Consider the following 20,615-nt stretch of genomic DNA (forward strand, 5'->3'; position numbering starts at 1 on the left):
TAGGGTTAAGGTCAGGGAGTTAGGGTGAAGGTCAGGGAGTTAGGGTTAAGGTCAGGGAGTTAGGGTGAAGGTCAGGGAGTTAGGGTGAAGGTCAGGGAGTTAGGGTGAAGGTCAGGGAGAAGGTCAGGGTGAAGGTCAGGGAGTTAGGGTGAAGGTCAGGTAGTTAGGGTTAAGGTCAGGGGTTAAGGTAGTGGTATAGAGATGTAACCTACCTGAGGACATCAGGTGGGATAATGAGCTGATCCCAGCTCAGGTGATCTCTGAGCTCAGCCAGGTAGTTAGGGTTAAGGTCAGGTAGTTAGGGTTAAGGTCAGGGGTTAAGGTAGTGGTATAGAGGTGTAACCTACCTGAGGACATCAGGTGGGATGATGAGCTGATCCCAGCTCAGGTGATCTCTGAGCTCAGCCAGGTAGTTAGGGTTAAGGTCAGGTAGTTAGGGTTAAGGTAGTGGTATAGAGGTGTAACCTACCTGAGGACATCAGGTGGGATGATGAGCTGATCCCAGCTCAGGTGATCTCTGAGCTCAGCCAGGTAGTTCACATAGGTCAGCTTCTTACCAAACTTGTGACTAAAAAAAACAGGAAGAACAGAATGTTGGAAAGGTCAGTCAATATGACAAACGTCTTTCATAGCCATGAATACTGTTGTGGAGACGAGACTTAGAGATGTACAGTACAGGCCTGAACGGCAACTTTACTGTAGAATGATGACTGGGCACCATACCTGATGAGTGGTTGGAATATACTGTATTCTAGAACTTTACTGTAGAATGATGACTGGGCACCATACCTGATGAGTGGTTGGAATATACTGTATTCTAGAGCTTTACTGTAGAATGATGACTGGGCACCATACCTGATGAGTGGTTGGAATATACTGTATTCTAGAACTTTACTGTAGAATGATGACTGGGCACCATACCTGATGAGTGGTGGGAATATACTGTATTCTAGAGCTTTACTGTAGAATGATGACTGGGCACCATACCTGATGAGTGGTGGGAATATACTGTATTCTAGAGCTTTACTGTAGAATGATGACTGGGCACCATACCTGATGAGTGGTTGGAATATACTGTATTCTAGAGCTTTACTGTAGAATGATGACTGGGCACCATACCTGATGAGTGGTGGGAATATACTGTATTCTAGAGCTTTACTGTAGAATGATGACTGGGCACCATACCTGATGAGTGGTGGGAATATACTGTATTCTAGAGCTTTACTGTAGAATGATGACTGGGCACCATACCTGATGAGTGGTGGGAATATACTGTATTCTAGATCTTTACTGTAGAATGATGACTGGGCACCATACCTGATGAGTGGTGGGAATATACTGTATTCTAGAGCTTTACTGTAGAATGATGACTGGGCACCATACCTGATGAGTGGTGGGAATATACTGTATTCTAGATCTTTACTGTAGAATGATGACTGGGCACCATACCTGATGAGTGGTGGGAATATACTGTATTCTAGAGCTTTACTGTAGAATGATGACTGGTCACCATACCTGATGAGTGGTTGGAATATACTGTATTCTAGAGCTTTACTGTAGAATGATGACTGGGCACCATACCTGATGAGTGGTGGGAATATACTGTATTCTAGAGCTTTACTGTAGAATGATGACTGGGCACCATACCTGATGAGTGGTGGGAATATACTGTATTCTAGATCTTTACTGTAGAATGATGACTGGGCACCATACCTGATGAGTGGTGGGAATATACTGTATTCTAGAGCTTTACTGTAGAATGATGACTGGGCACCATACCTGATGAGTGGTTGGAATATACTGTATTCTAGAGCTTTACTGTAGAATGATGACTGGGCACCATACCTGATGAGTGGTTGGAATATACTGTATTCTAGATCTTTACTGTAGAATGATGACTGGGCACCATACCTGATGAGTGGTTGGAATATACTGTATTCTAGATCTTTACTGTAGAATGATGACTGGGCACCATACCTGATGAGTGGTTGGAATATACTGTATTCTAGAGCTTTACTGTAGAATGATGACTGGGCACCATACCTGATGAGTGGTGGGAATATACTGTATTCTAGAGCTTTACTGTAGAATGATGACTGGGCACCATACCTGATGAGTGGTTGGAATATACTGTATTCTAGAGCTTTACTGTAGAATGATGACTGGGCACCATACCTGATGAGTGGTTGGAATATACTGTATTCTAGAGCTTTACTGTAGAATGATGACTGGGCACCATACCTGATGAGTGGTGGGAATATACTGTATTCTAGAGCTTTACTGTAGAATGATGACTGGGCACCATACCTGATGAGTGGTTGGAATATACTGTATTCTAGAGCTTTACTGTAGAATGATGACTGGGCACCATACCTGATGAGTGGTTGGAATATACTGTATTCTAGATCTTTACTGTAGAATGATGACTGGGCACCATACCTGATGAGTGGTTGGAATATACTGTATTCTAGAGCTTTACTGTATAATGATGACTGGGCACCATACCTGATGAGTGGTGGGAATATACTGTATTCTAGATCTTTACTGTAGAATGATGACTGGGCACCATACCTGATGAGTGGTTGGAATATACTGTATTCTAGAGCTTTACTGTAGAATGATGACTGGGCACCATACCTGATGAGTGGTTGGAATATACTGTATTCTAGAGCTTTACTGTAGAATGATGACTGGGCACCATACCTGATGAGTGGTTGGAATATACTGTATTCTAGATATTTACTGTAGAATGATGACTGGGCACCATACCTGATGAGTGGTGGGAATATACTGTATTCTAGAGCTTTACTGTAGAATGATGACTGGGCACCATACCTGATGAGTGGTTGGAATATACTGTATTCTAGATCTTTACTGTAGAATGATGACTGGGCACCATACCTGATGAGTGGTGGGAATATACTGTATTCTAGAGCTTTACTGTAGAATGATGACTGGGCACCATACCTGATGAGTGGTTGGAATATACTGTATTCTAGAGCTTTACTGTAGAATGATGACTGGGCACCATACCTGATGAGTGGTGGGAATATACTGTATTCTAGAGCTTTACTGTAGAATGATGACTGGGCACCATACCTGATGAGTGGTTGGAATATACTGTATTCTAGAGCTTTACTGTAGAATGATGACTGGGCACCATACCTGATGAGTGGTGGGAATATACTGTATTCTAGAGCTTTACTGTAGAATGATGACTGGGCACCATACCTGATGAGTGGTTGGAATATACTGTATTCTAGAGCTTTACTGTAGAATGATGACTGGGCACCATACCTGATGAGTGGTTGGAATATACTGTATTCTAGAGCTTTACTGTAGAATGATGACTGGGCACCATACCTGATGAGTGGTTGGAATATACTGTATTCTAGAGCTTTACTGTAGAATGATGACTGGGCACCATACCTGATGAGTGGTGGGAATATACTGTATTCTAGAGCTTTACTGTAGAATGATGACTGGGCACCATACCTGATGAGTGGTTGGAATATACTGTATTCTAGAGCTTTACTGTAGAATGATGACTGGGCACCATACCTGATGAGTGGTTGGAATATACTGTATTCTAGATCTTTACTGTAGAATGATGACTGGGCACCATACCTGATGAGTGGTTGGAATATACTGTATTCTAGATCTTTACTGTAGAATGATGACTGGGCACCATACCTGATGAGTGGTTGGAATATACTGTATTCTAGAGCTTTACTGTAGAATGATGACTGGGCACCATACCTGATGAGTGGTTGGAATATACTGTATTCTAGAGCTTTACTGTAGAATGATGACTGGGCACCATACCTGATGAGTGGTTGGAATATACTGTATTCTAGAGCTTTACTGTAGAATGATGACTGGGCACCATACCTGATGAGTGGTGGGAATATACTGTATTCTAGATCTTTACTGTAGAATGATGACTGGGCACCATACCTGATGAGTGGTTGGAATATACTGTATTCTAGATCTTTACTGTAGAATGATGACTGGGCACCATACCTGATGAGTGGTGGGAATATACTGTATTCTAGAGCTTTACTGTAGAATGATGACTGGGCACCATACCTGATGAGTGGTGGGAATATACTGTATTCTAGATCTTTACTGTAGAATGATGACTGGGCACCATACCTGATGAGTGGTTGGAATATACTGTATTCTAGAGCTTTACTGTAGAATGATGACTGGGCACCATACCTGATGAGTGGTTGGAATATACTGTATTCTAGAGCTTTACTGTAGAATGATGACTGGGCACCATACCTGATGAGTGGTTGGAATATACTGTATTCTAGAGCTTTACTGTAGAATGATGACTGGGCACCATACCTGATGAGTGGTTGGAATATACTGTATTATAGATCTTTACTGTAGAATGATGACTGGGCACCATACCTGATGAGTGGTGGGAATATACTGTATTCTAGATATTTACTGTAGAATGATGACTGGGCACCATACCTGATGAGTGGTTGGAATATATTCCAGATGATTCTGATAAAGTTAGTAGGATGGACGACATAGAGGGCTTTCAGGTTCTTCTTGTACCTGTCAGGAAATACATTGGACACACACACACACACACACACACACACACACACACACACACACACACACACACACACACACACACACACACACACACACACAGTAAACATAATTCTGGAAAAACTGGCTCATATCGAGTTATATTTTGTTTGAGAGGGCTTGAAAAGTCGTAGGTTAGAGAGATCAGGGTGACTTACTTCCTGTCAAATTCTCTGTATGCGTTTCGTAGCCAGTGTAGTGAGGGCTTGTTGTTGCTGCGGAGACCATGGTGGAAGTACACTACCGTATAATCACTCTCACGTACTGGTCCAGAGTGTACATCAGATACCTACAGCCAGGGAGAGGAGAGAGTAGAGCAGAACACTCAGGTAACTGCCCAAAATAAAACGGAAACTCTTGGCTCAGTTGGTAGAGCATGGTGTGTGCAACGCCAGGGTTGTGGGTTCGATTCCCACGGGGGGCCAGTACAAAAAAATGCATGAAATGAAATGAAATGTATGCATTCACTACTGTAAGTCGCTCTGGATAAGAGCGTCTGCTAAATGACTAAAATGTAAATGTAAAATGTAAATGAAGGATACAAAGTATATTGAAAGCATGTGCTTCCACACAGGTGTGATTCATGAGTTCATTAAGCAATTAACATCCCATCATGCTTAGGGTCATGTATGTTATTTTGGGTACCGTGGGTAAGGCCCCATAGGATGCCAATGCCCCCCCTCCCATCCACAAGACAGGAAGGTTCATCGAATGGTTTGATGAGCATGAAAACCCATGTAAACCATATTCCATGGCCGTCTCAGTCACCAGATCTCAACTGAACACTTATGGGAGATTCTGGAGCGGCGCCAAAATGATTCAATTGAAATTGTGTCACTGACCTTAAACACAATATGTTTTTAGAATAATTTTACAAATTAATAAAAAATGCAAAGCTGAAATGTACATAGCCCCGTATGTTAGGTATGAGCTCTGTGTCACCTTCGCTCTCCTCCATGTTTGTTTGTGTTGCAAATTTCCTTCCACACGGCACGTCCAATGGAACGGAAAAATATTGTCGTAAAGAGTGTGATTTGCGACACAACGAAATAAAAATGACAGAGCAGAATATGAAACGATCGACGTTTTTACCAATCGTCACGCGATATAAATATCGTCATATCGCCCAGCCCTACGAGGAATAGGTCAGTTTATCTAATGAGCAACAGAAAAAAACATATGTGCCAATCGGGAGAATTACCCAGAAAGACTCACTGCTGTAAATCGCTACCAAAAGGTGATTCTAACATGAATTGACTCAGGGGTGTGAGATACTGATGTAAACTAGATAATTCTGTAATTAATTTTCAAACAATTTGCTAAAATGTCTAAAAACATGTTTTCACTTCGTCATTACAGGGTATTTGTGTGTAGAATGAATCCATTTTGAATTCAAGCTGTAACACAATACAATGTGGAATAAGTCCAGGGGTATGAATACTTTCTGAAGGCCCTGTAGATATGGACTACATATAGCAGAACAGACCATAGAGGACATTCTACAGAGATATGGACTACATATAGCAGAACAGACCATAGAGGACATTCTACAGAGATATGGACTACATATAGCAGAACAGACCATAGAGGACGTTCTACAGAGATATGGACTACATATAGCAGAACAGACCATAGAGGACATTCTACAGGGGAGATATGGACTACATATAGCAGAACAGACCATAGAGGACGTTCTACAGAGATATGGACTACATATAGCAGAACAGACCATAGAGGACGTTCTACAGAGATATGGACTACATATAGCAGAACAGACCATAGAGGACGTTCTACAGGGGAGATATGGACTACATATAGCAGAACAGACCATAGAGGACATTCTACAGGGGAGATATGGACTACATATAGCAGAACAGACCATAGAGGACGTTCTACAGAGATATGGACTACATATAGCAGAACAGACCATAGAGGACATTCTACAGAGATATGGACTACATATAGCAGAACAGACCATAGAGGACATTCTACAGAGATATGGACTACATATAGCAGAACAGACCATAGAGGACGTTCTACAGAGATATGGACTACATATAGCAGAACAGACCATAGAGGACATTCTACAGAGATATGGACTACATATAGCAGAACAGACCATAGAGGACATTCTACAGAGATATGGACTACATATAGCAGAACAGACCATAGAGGACGTTCTACAGAGATATGGACTACATATAGCAGAACAGACCATAGAGGACATTCTACAGAGATATGGACTACATATAGCAGAACAGACCATAGAGGACGTTCTACAGAGATATGGACTACATATAGCAGAACAGACCATAGAGGACATTCTACAGAGATATGGACTACATATAGCAGAACAGACCATAGAGGACGTTCTACAGAGATATGGACTACATATAGCAGAACAGACCATAGAGGACATTCTACAGAGATATGGACTACATATAGCAGAACAGACCATAGAGGACATTCTACAGAGATATGGACTACATATAGCAGAACAGACCATAGAGGACATTCTACAGAGATATGGACTACATATAGCAGAACAGACCATAGAGGACGTTCTACAGGGGAGATATGGACTACATATAGCAGAACAGACCATAGAGGACATTCTACAGAGATATGGACTACATATAGCAGAACAGACCATAGAGGACATTCTACAGAGATATGGACTACATATAGCAGAACAGACCATAGAGGACATTCTACAGGGGAGATATGGACTACATATAGCAGAACAGACCATAGAGGACGTTCTACAGAGATATGGACTACATATAGCAGAACAGACCATAGAGGACATTCTACAGGGGAGATATGGACTACATATAGCAGAACAGACCATAGAGGACATTCTACAGGGGAGATATGGACTACATATAGCAGAACAGACCATAGAGGACATTCTACAGAGATATGGACTACATATAGCAGAACAGACCATAGAGGACGTTCTACAGGGGAGATATGGACTACATATAGCAGAACAGACCATAGAGGACGTTCTACAGGGGAGATATGGACTACATATAGCAGAACAGACCATAGAGGACATTCTACAGGGGAGATATGGACTACATATAGCAGAACAGACCATAGAGGACATTCTACAGGGGAGATATGGACTACATATAGCAGAACAGACCATAGAGGACATTCTACAGGGGAGATATGGACTACATATAGCAGAACAGACCATAGAGGACATTCTACAGGGGAGATATGGACTACATATAGCAGAACAGACCATAGAGGACATTCTACAGAGATATGGACTACATATAGCAGAACAGACCATAGAGGACATTCTACAGGGGAGATATGGACTACATATAGCAGAACAGACCATAGAGGACGTTCTACAGAGATATGGACTACATATAGCAGAACAGACCATAGAGGACGTTCTACAGGGGAGATATGGACTACATATAGCAGAACAGACCATAGAGGACATTCTACAGGGGAGATATGGACTACATATAGCAGAACAGACCATAGAGGACATTCTACAGGGGAGATATGGACTACATATAGCAGAACAGACCATAGAGGACGTTCTACAGGGGAGATATGGACTACATATAGCAGAACAGACCATAGAGGACATTCTACAGAGATATGGACTACATATAGCAGAACAGACCATAGAGGACATTCTACAGAGATATGGACTACATATAGCAGAACAGACCATAGAGGACATTCTACAGAGATATGGACTACATATAGCAGAACAGACCATAGAGGACGTTCTACAGAGATATGGACTACATATAGCAGAACAGACCATAGAGGACGTTCTACAGGGGAGATATGGACTACATATAGCAGAACAGACCATAGAGGACATTCTACAGAGATATGGACTACATATAGCAGAACAGACCATAGAGGACATTCTACAGAGATATGGACTACATATAGCAGAACAGACCATAGAGGACGTTCTACAGGGGAGATATGGACTACATATAGCAGAACAGACCATAGAGGACGTTCTACAGGGGAGATATGGACTACATATAGCAGAACAGACCATAGAGGACATTCTACAGAGATATGGACTACATATAGCAGAACAGACCATAGAGGACATTCTACAGAGATATGGACTACATATAGCAGAACAGACCATAGAGGACATTCTACAGGGGAGATATGGACTACATATAGCAGAACAGACCATAGAGGACATTCTACAGGGGAGATATGGACTACATATAGCAGAACAGACCATAGAGGACGTTCTACAGGGGAGATATGGACTACATATAGCAGAACAGACCATAGAGGACATTCTACAGAGATATGGACTACATATAGCAGAACAGACCATAGAGGACATTCTACAGAGATATGGACTACATATAGCAGAACAGACCATAGAGGACGTTCTACAGGGGAGATATGGACTACATATAGCAGAACAGACCATAGAGGACATTCTACAGAGATATGGACTACATATAGCAGAACAGACCATAGAGGACGTTCTACAGAGATATGGACTACATATAGCAGAACAGACCATAGAGGACGTTCTACAGGGGAGATATGGACTACATATAGCAGAACAGACCATAGAGGACATTCTACAGGGGAGATATGGACTACATATAGCAGAACAGACCATAGAGGACGTTCTACAGAGATATGGACTACATATAGCAGAACAGACCATAGAGGACGTTCTACAGAGATATGGACTACATATAGCAGAACAGACCATAGAGGACGTTCTACAGAGATATGGACTACATATAGCAGAACAGACCATAGAGGACATTCTACAGAGATATGGACTACATATAGCAGAACAGACCATAGAGGACGTTCTACAGGGGAGATATGGACTACATATAGCAGAACAGACCATAGAGGACATTCTACAGGGGAGATATGGACTACATATAGCAGAACAGACCATAGAGGACATTCTACAGAGGAGATATGGACTACATATAGCAGAACAGACCATAGAGGACGTTCTACAGGGGAGATATGGACTACATATAGCAGAACAGACCATAGAGGACATTCTACAGAGATATGGACTACATATAGCAGAACAGACCATAGAGGACATTCTACAGAGATATGGACTACATATAGCAGAACAGACCATAGAGGACATTCTACAGGGGAGATATGGACTACATATAGCAAAACAGACCATAGAGGACATTCTACAGGGGAGATATGGACTACATATAGCAGAACAGACCATAGAGGACATTCTACAGAGATATGGACTACATATAGCAGAACAGACCATAGAGGACGTTCTACAGAGATATGGACTACATATAGCAGAACAGACCATAGAGGACGTTCTACAGAGATATGGACTAGATATAGCAGAACAGACCATAGAGGACATTCTACAGAGATATGGACTACATATAGCAGAACAGACCATAGAGGACATTCTACAGAGATATGGACTACATATAGCAGAACAGACCATAGAGGACATTCTACAGGGGAGATATGGACTACATATAGCAGAACAGACCATAGAGGACATTCTACAGAGATATGGACTACATATAGCAGAACAGACCATAGAGGACATTCTACAGGGGAGATATGGACTACATATAGCAGAACAGACCATAGAGGACATTCTACAGAGATATGGACTACATATAGCAGAACAGACCATAGAGGACATTCTACAGGGGAGATATGGACTACATATAGCAGAACAGACCATAGAGGACATTCTACAGAGATATGGACTACATATAGCAGAACAGACCATAGAGGACATTCTACAGAGATATGGACTACATGTAGCAGAACAGACCATAGAGGACATTCTACAGGGGAGATATGGACTACATATAGCAGAACAGACCATAGAGGACATTCTACAGGGGAGATATGGACTACATATAGCAGAACAGACCATAGAGGACATTCTACAGAGATATGGACTACATATAGCAGAACAGACCATAGAGGACGTTCTACAGAGATATGGACTACATATAGCAGAACAGACCATAGAGGACATTCTACAGAGATATGGACTACATATAGCAGAACAGACCATAGAGGACATTCTACAGGGGAGATATGGACTACATATAGCAGAACAGACCATAGAGGACGTTCTACAGGGGAGATATGGACTACATATAGCAGAACAGACCATAGAGGACATTCTACAGGGGAGATATGGACTACATATAGCAGAACAGACCATAGAGGACATTCTACAGAGATATGGACTACATATAGCAGAACAGACCATAGAGGACATTCTACAGAGATATGGACTACATATAGCAGAACAGACCATAGAGGACATTCTACAGAGATATGGACTACATATAGCAGAACAGACCATAGAGGACGTTCTACAGGGGAGATATGGACTACATATAGCAGAACAGACCATAGAGGACATTCTACAGAGATATGGACTACATATAGCAGAACAGACCATAGAGGACATTCTACAGGGGAGATATGGACTACATATAGCAGAACAGACCATAGAGGACATTCTACAGAGATATGGACTACATATAGCAGAACAGACCATAGAGGACATTCTACAGGGGAGATATGGACTACATATAGCAGAACAGACCATAGAGGACATTCTACAGAGATATGGACTACATATAGCAGAACAGACCTTAGAGGACATTCTACAGAGATATGGACTACATATAGCAGAACAGACCATAGAGGACATTCTACAGAGATATGGACTACATATAGCAGAACAGACCATAGAGGACGTTCTACAGAGATATGGACTACATATAGCAGAACAGACCATAGAGGACGTTCTACAGAGATATGGACTACATATAGCAGAACAGACCATAGAGGACATTCTACAGGGGAGATATGGACTACATATAGCAGAACAGACCATAGAGGACATTCTACAGAGATATGGACTACATATAGCAGAACAGACCATAGAGGACATTCTACAGGGGAGATATGGACTACATATAGCAGAACAGACCATAGAGGACATTCTACAGAGATATGGACTACATATAGCAGAACAGACCATAGAGGACGTTCTACAGAGATATGGACTACATATAGCAGAACAGACCATAGAGGACGTTCTACAGAGATATGGACTACATATAGCAGAACAGACCATAGAGGACGTTCTACAGAGATATGGACTACATATAGCAGAACAGACCATAGAGGACATTCTACAGAGATATGGACTACATATAGCAGAACAGACCATAGAGGACGTTCTACAGGGGAGATATGGACTACATATAGCAGAACAGACCATAGAGGACGTTCTACAGAGATATGGACTACATATAGCAGAACAGACCATAGAGGACATTCTACAGAGATATGGACTACATATAGCAGAACAGACCATAGAGGACATTCTACAGAGATATGGACTACATATAGCAGAACAGACCATAGAGGACGTTCTACAGAGATATGGACTACATATAGCAGAACAGACCATAGAGGACATTCTACAGGGGAGATATGGACTACATATAGCAGAACAGACCATAGAGGACATTCTACAGGGGAGATATGGACTACATATAGCAGAACAGACCATAGAGGACATTCTACAGGGGAGATATGGACTACATATAGCAGAACAGACCATAGAGGACATTCTACAGAGATATGGACTACATATAGCAGAACAGACCATAGAGGACGTTCTACAGGGATATGGACTACATATAGCAGAACAGACCATAGAGGACATTCTACAGAGATATTGACTACATATAGCAGAACAGACCATAGAGGACGTTCTACAGGGGAGATATGGACTACATATAGCAGAACAGACCATAGAGGACATTCTACAGGGATATGGACTACATATAGCAGAACAGACCATAGAGGACATTCTACAGGGGAGATATGGACTACATATAGCAGAACAGACCATAGAGGACGTTCTACAGGGGAGATATGGACTACATATAGCAGAACAGACCATAGAGGACGTTCTACAGGGGAGATATGGACTACATATAGCAGAACAGACCATAGAGGACATTCTACAGAGATATGGACTACATATAGCAGAACAGACCATAGAGGACATTCTACAGAGATATGGACTACATATAGCAGAACAGACCATAGAGGACATTCTACAGAGATATGGACTACATATAGCAGAACAGACCATAGAGGACATTCTACAGAGATATGGACTACATATAGCAGAACAGACCATAGAGGACATTCTACAGAGATATGGACTACATATAGCAGAACAGACCATAGAGGACGTTCTACAGAGATATGGACTACATATAGCAGAACAGACCATAGAGGACGTTCTACAGAGATATGGACTAGATATAGCAGAACAGACCATAGAGGACATTCTACAGAGATATGGACTACATATAGCAGAACAGACCATAGAGGACATTCTACAGGGGAGATATGGACTACATATAGCAGAACAGACCATAGAGGACGTTCTACAGAGATATGGACTACATATAGCAGAACAGACCATAGAGGACGTTCTACAGAGATATGGACTACATATAGCAGAACAGACCATAGAGGACGTTCTACAGGGGAGATATGGACTACATATAGCAGAACAGACCATAGAGGACATTCTACAGGGGAGATATGGACTACATATAGCAGAACAGACCATAGAGGACGTTCTACAGGGGAGATATGGACTACATATAGCAGAACAGACCATAGAGGACGTTCTACAGAGATATGGACTACATATAGCAGAACAGACCATAGAGGACGTTCTACAGAGATATGGACTACATATAGCAGAACAGACCATAGAGGACGTTCTACAGGGGAGATATGGACTACATATAGCAGAACAGACCATAGAGGACATTCTACAGAGATATGGACTACATATAGCAGAACAGACCATAGAGGACATTCTACAGAGATATGGACTACATATAGCAGAACAGACCATAGAGGACATTCTACAGAGATATGGACTACATATAGCAGAACAGACCATAGAGGACATTCTACAGGGGAGATATGGACTACATATAGCAGAACAGACCATAGAGGACATTCTACAGAGATATGGACTACATATAGCAGAACAGACCATAGAGGACATTCTACAGAGATATGGACTACATATAGCAGAACAGACCATAGAGGACATTCTACAGGGGAGATATGGACTACATATAGCAGAACAGACCATAGAGGACGTTCTACATAGATATGGACTACATATAGCAGAACAGACCATAGAGGACGTTCTACAGAGATATGGACTACATATAGCAGAACAGACCATAGAGGACATTCTACAGAGATATGGACTACATATAGCAGAACAGACCATAGAGGACATTCTACAGAGGGAGATATGGACTACAAACAGCAGAACAGACCATAGAGGACATTCTACAGGGGAGATATGGACTACATATAGCAGAACAGACCATAGAGGACATTCTACAGAGATATGGACTACATATAGCAGAACAGACCATAGAGGACATTCTACAGAGATATGGACTACATATAGCAGAACAGACCATAGAGGACATTCTACAGAGATATGGACTACATATAGCAGAACAGACCATAGAGGACGTTCTACAGGGGAGATATGGACTACATATAGCAGAACAGACCATAGAGGACATTCTACAGAGGAGATATGGACTACATATAGCAGAACAGACCATAGAGGACGTTCTACAGGGGAGATATGGACTACATATAGCAGAACAGACCATAGAGGACATTCTACAGAGATATGGACTACATATAGCAGAACAGACCATAGAGGACGTTCTACAGGGGAGATATGGACTACATATAGCAGAACAGACCATAGAGGACATTCTACAGGGGAGATATGGACTACATATAGCAGAACAGACCATAGAGGACATTCTACAGGGGAGATATGGACTACATATAGCAGAACAGACCATAGAGGACATTCTACAGAGATATGGACTACATATAGCAGAACAGACCATAGAGGACATTCTACAGAGATATGGACTACATATAGCAGAACAGACCATAGAGGACATTCTACAGGGGAGATATGGACTACATATAGCAGAACAGACCATAGAGGACATTCTACAGAGATATGGACTACATATAGCAGAACAGACCATAGAGGACATTCTACAGGGGAGATATGGACTACATATAGCAGAACAGACCATAGAGGACATTCTACAGAGATATGGACTACATATAGCAGAACAGACCATAGAGGACATTCTACAGGGGAGATATGGACTACATATAGCAGAACAGACCATAGAGGACGTTCTACAGGGGAGATATGGACTACTCAGTGTACATAAACACCACATATGATATGATGGTCGTGCTGACTCACTGCAGTAGGTGGTGGTGGTTGAGCTGATGGGAGGGGGGCATCAGGCAGCTACTGAAGATAACTAGCTTCCTGCCGTAGTTATCATCACCTGGAGAGAACAGAGAGAGAACAGGAGGAGAGAACAGAGAGAACAGAAGGGAACAGGAGGAGAGAACAGAAGGGAACAGGAGGAGAGAACAGAAGGGAACAGGAGGAGAGAACAGGAGAGAGAGAGAGAGAACAGGAGAGAGAGAGAACAGGAAGAGAGAGAGAACAGGAGAGAGAGAACAGGAGGGAACAGGAGAGAACAGGAGAGAGAGAGAGAGAACAGGAGAGAGAGAACAGGAGGGAACAGGAGGAGAGAACAGGAGAGAACAGAGAACAGGAGAGAACAGAGAGAACAGGAGAGAGAGAGAGAGAACAGGAGAGAGAGAACAGGAAGAGAGAGAGAACAGGAGAGAGAGAGAACAGGAAGAGAGAGAGAACAGGAAGAGAGAGAGAACAGGAGAGAGAGAGAACAGGAGAGAGAGAGAACAGGAGAGAGAGAACAGGAAGAGAGAGAGAACAGGAAGAGAGAGAGAACAGGAGAGAGAGAGAACAGGAGAGAGAGAGAACAGGAGAGAGAGAGAACAGGAGGAGAGAGAGAGAACAGGAGGAGAGAGAGAACAGGAGGAGAGAGAGAACAGGAGGAGAGAGAGAGAACAGGAGGAGAGAGAGAACAGGAGGAGAGACAGCACGAAGAGAGAGAGAGCACATCAGCACATTAATTAATGGTGTTTTCCCACTAATTGATAGCATTTTGGAACATAGCCTACTGCTGTGTGAATTGCTGCCATTTTGTGAAGATTTTCAGGCTAAATTAGGCCGGTGTAGGCCGTGATTGTAAATAAGAATTTGTTCTTAAACTGACTTGCTTAGTTTAAATAAAGGTAAAATAAAACATTTAAAAAAACGTTCTGATCTGGTGCATCAGCTTCATTGCTTTTAAAAGGTGTTTTGATGTGAGTGGTTGTATTCATTTGGGATATATTGCATCCCACAACTATCTCAGACTATGTTTGGAATATTTCTCTCTCGCAGAAGGACAAGTCGACCAATAGACCAAACATTGCATTCAGAAAAGTACTCAGAACCTTTGCCTTTTTTTTCACCCCGCATTTTGTTACGTTACAGACTCATTCTAAAATGGATTAAATACATGTTTTTTCCTCATCAATCGACACACACTACCCCATAATGACAAAGCAAAAAATCGATTTTTAGAAAATCTATTAAAAATAAATAAAAAAAACAGAAATACCTTATTTACATAAGTATTCAGACTCGAAAAGGAGCTCTGGATGTTTCTACAACTTGATTGGTGGTAAATTTGGAGGTCAAATCTGGAGGTAAAATTTAGCTCCACCTGTGGTAAATTCTATTGTTTGGACATGATTTAGAAAAGCACACACCTGTCTATATAAGGTCCCACGGTTGACAGTGCACGTCAGAGCAAAAACCAAGCCATGAGGTCAAAGGAATTGGCCCGTAGAGCACTTTGTGACATCGGTTGATGTAAAAAGGGCTTTATAAATACACTTCAATGATAAATCTGATTGATAGCGCTCCGAGACAGGATTGTGTCGAGGCACAGATCTGGGGGAAGGGTACCAACAACAAAAAAATGTCTGCAGCATTGAAGGTCCCCAAGAACACAGTGGCCTCCATCATTCTTAAATGGAAGACGTTTGGAACCACCAAGACTCTTCCTAGAGCTGGCCGTCCGGCCAAACTGAGCAATCGGGGGAGAAGGGCCTTGGTCAGGGAGGTGACCAAGAACCTGATGGTCACTCTGACAGAGCTCCAGAGTTCCTCTGTGGAGATGGGAGAATCTTCCAGAAGGACAACCATCTCTGCAGCACTCCACCAATCAGGCCTTTATGGTAGAGTAGCCAGACGGAAGCCACTCCTCAGTAAAAGGCACATGACAGCCCGCTTGGAGTTTGGCAAAAGGCATCTAAAGGACTCAGACCTTGAGAAACAAGATTCTCTGGTCTGATGAAACCAAGATTGAATTCTTTGGCCTGAATGCCAAGCTTCACATCTGGAGGAAACCTAGCACCATCCCTACGGTGAAGCATGGTGGTGGCAGCATCACACTGTGGGGATGTTTTTCAGCAGCAGGGGCTGGGAGACTAGTCAGGATCGAGGGAAAGATGAACGGAGCAAAGAACTGAGAGATCCTAGATGAAAACCTGCTCCAGAGCACTCAGGACCTCAGACTGGGGCGAAGGTTCACCTTCCAACAGGACAACGACCCTAAGCACACAGACAAGACAATGCAGGAGTGGCGTCGGGACAAGTCTCTGAATGTCCTTGAGTGGCCCAGCCAGAGCCCGGACTTGAACCCAATCAAACATCTCTGGAGAGACCTGAAAATAGCTGTGCAGCGACGCTCCCCATCCAACCTAACAGACCTTGAGAGGATCTGTCGAGAAGAATGGGAGAAACTCCCCAAATACAGGTGTGCCAAGCTTGTAGCTTCATTTCCAAGAAGACTCGATGCTGTAATCACTGCCAAAGGTGCTTCAACAAAGTACTGAGTAAAGGGTCTGAATACTTATGTAAATGAGATTTCAGTTTTTTTATTTGTAATAAATTCGCAAACATTTCTCAACCTGTTTACGCTTTGTCATTATGGGGTATTGTGATGTCATTATGGGGTATTGTGATGTCATTATGGGGTATTGTGATGTCATTATGGGGTATTGTGATGTCATTATGGGGTATTGTGATGTCATTATGGGGTATTGTGTGTAGATTGATGAGGAGGAAAAAAACAATTTAATACATTTTAGAATAAGGCTGTAAACGTAACAAAATATGGAAATTGGAGGACTGAATACTTTCCAAATGCTCTCTAGGTCAACTTTTGTACTTATAGGGGATAGTAGATTGACATAGGCTAGTGCTTTCGCTGTTCGTTAGGCCTACTCAGCTTGTTGGCTGATGAAAATGTTAAAAGTAAATGTAGACAGTTCTTCCAACATCTTCAATTTGTATTTTATTTATTTCACCTTTGTTTAACCAGGTAGGCAAGTTGAGAACAAGTTGTCATTTACAACTGCGACCTGACCAAGAATAAAGCAAAGCAGTGCGACAAAAACAACAACACAGAGTTACACTTGGAGTAAACAAACATACAGTCAATAATACAGTAGAGAAAAAAAGAAAGTCTATATACAGTGTGTGTAAAAGGCGTGAGGAGGTAAGGCAATAAATAGGCCGTAGTAGCAAAGTAATTACAATTTAGCAGATTAACACTGGAGTGATAGATGAGCAGATGATGATGAACAGATGAAGATGTGCATGTAGAGATACTGGGGTGCAAAAAGAGCAAAATGCGCCTTGGAATCTGATAGGAAGAACGAGCTCTGTTACGTCCTCCGATTTCTATTCCATTCAGCCATTTTAAATTCTATTCTTCATACTATAAAATAACACCACAATGCTACACTAGTCTGCTAAATGAACTAGTGTAGCCCCACAGCCATATGACATAACCACATCAGGACGTGCTAAATGAACTAGTGTAGTCCACAGCCATATGACATAACCACATCAGGACCTGCTAAATGAACTAGTGTAGTAGTCCACAGCCATATGACATAACCACATCAGGACCTGCTAAATGAACTAGTGTAGCCCCACAGCCATATGACATAACCACATCAGGACATGCTAAATGAACTAGTGTAGCCCACAGCCATATGACATAACCACATCAGGACCTGCTAAATGAACTAGTGTAGTAGCCCACAGCCATATGACATAACCACATCATGACCTGCTAAATGAACTAGTGTAGTAGCCCACAGCCATATGACATAACCACATCAGGACGTGCTAAATGAACTAGTGTAGCCCCACAGCCATATGACATAACCACATCATGACCTGCTAAATGAACTAGTGTAGTAGTCCACAGCCATATGACATAACCACATCAGGACCTGCTAAATGAACTAGTGTAGTAGCCCACAGCCATATGACATAACCACATCATGACCTGCTAAATGAACTAGTGTAGTAGCCCACAGCCATATGACATAACCACATCAGGACCTGCTAAATGAACTAGTGTAGTAGTCCACAGCCATATGACATAACCACATCAGGACCTGCTAAATGAACTAGTGTAGCCCCACAGCCATATGACATAACCACATCAGGACCTGCTAAATGAACTAGTGTAGCCTCACAGCCATATGACATAACCACATCAGGACCTGCTAAATGAACTAGTGTAGTAGCCCCACAGCCATATGACATAACCACATCAGGACCTGCTAAATGAACTAGTGTAGCCTCACAGCCATATGACATAACCACATCAGGACCTGCTAAATGAACTAGTGTAGCCCCACAGCCATATGACATAACCACATCAGGACCTGCTAAATGACCTAGTGTAGCCCCACAGCCATATGACATAACCACATCAGGACCTGCTAAATGAACTAGTGTAGCCCCACAGCCATATGACATAACCACATCAGGACCTGCTAAATGAACTAGTGTAGTAGCCCACAGCCATATGACATAACCACATCAGGACCTGCTAAATGAACTAGTGTAGTAGCCCACAGCCATATGACATAACCACATCAGGACCTGCTAAATGAACTAGTGTAGTAGCCCACAGCCATATGACATAACCACATCAGGACCTGCTAAATGAACTAGTGTAGCCTACAGCCATATGACATAAACACATCAGGACCTGCTAAATGAACTAGTGTAGTAGCCCACAGCCATATGACATAACCACATCAGGACCTGCTAAATGAACTAGTGTAGCCCCACAGCCATATGACATAACCACATCAGGACCTGTTAAATGAACTAGTGTAGTAGCCCACAGCCATATGACATAACCACATCAGGACCTGCTAAATGAACTAGTGTAGCCCCACAGCCATATGACATAACCACATCAGGACCTGCTAAATGAACTAGTGTAGTAGCCCACAGCCATATGACATAACCACATCAGGACCTGCTAAATGAACTAGTGTAGTAGTCCACAGCCATATGACATAACCACATCAGGACCTGCTAAATGAACTAGTGTAGTCCCACAGCCATATGACATAACCACATCAGGACCTGCTAAATGAACTAGTGTAGCCTACAGCCATATGACATAACCACATCAGGACCTGCTAAATGAACTAGTGTAGTAGTCCACAGCCATATGACATAACCACATCAGGACCTGCTAAATGAACTAGTGTAGTAGCCCACAGCCATATGACATAACCACATCAGGACCTGCTAAATGAACTAGTGTAGTAGCCCACAGCCATATGACATAACCACATCAGGACCTGCTAAATGAACTAGTGTAGCCCCACAGCCATATGACATAACCACATCAGGACCTGTTAAATGAACTAGTGTAGCCCCACAGCCATATGACATAACCACATCAGGACCTGCTAAATGAACTAGTGTAGCCTCACAGCCATATGACATAACCACATCAGGACCTGCTAAATGAACTAGTGTAGCCCCACAGCCATATGACATAACCACATCAGGACCTGCTAAATGAACTAGTGTAGTAGCCCACAGCCATATGACATAACCACATCAGGACCTGCTA

At 42.4% G+C, this 20,615-nt stretch overlaps 1 protein-coding gene across 1 annotated transcript in view; it reads right to left on the reverse strand.

Annotated features, from left to right (window-relative positions):
• LOC106609851 (rho GTPase-activating protein 8-like) overlaps positions 1-20,615 on the reverse strand; it is a 69,998-nt gene that overhangs the window by 16,081 nt on the left and 33,302 nt on the right. Inside the window, 5 exon segments of the mRNA XM_045722494.1 lie at positions 470-568; positions 4,486-4,572; positions 4,770-4,872; positions 4,875-4,900; positions 14,990-15,077. Of these exon segments, the coding sequence (XP_045578450.1) occupies positions 470-568; positions 4,486-4,572; positions 4,770-4,872; positions 4,875-4,900; positions 14,990-15,077 (403 nt within the window).

This window comes from Salmo salar, chromosome ssa07 (genome assembly GCF_905237065.1).
Source record: "Salmo salar chromosome ssa07, Ssal_v3.1, whole genome shotgun sequence".
NCBI lineage: Eukaryota > Metazoa > Chordata > Actinopteri > Salmoniformes > Salmonidae > Salmo > Salmo salar.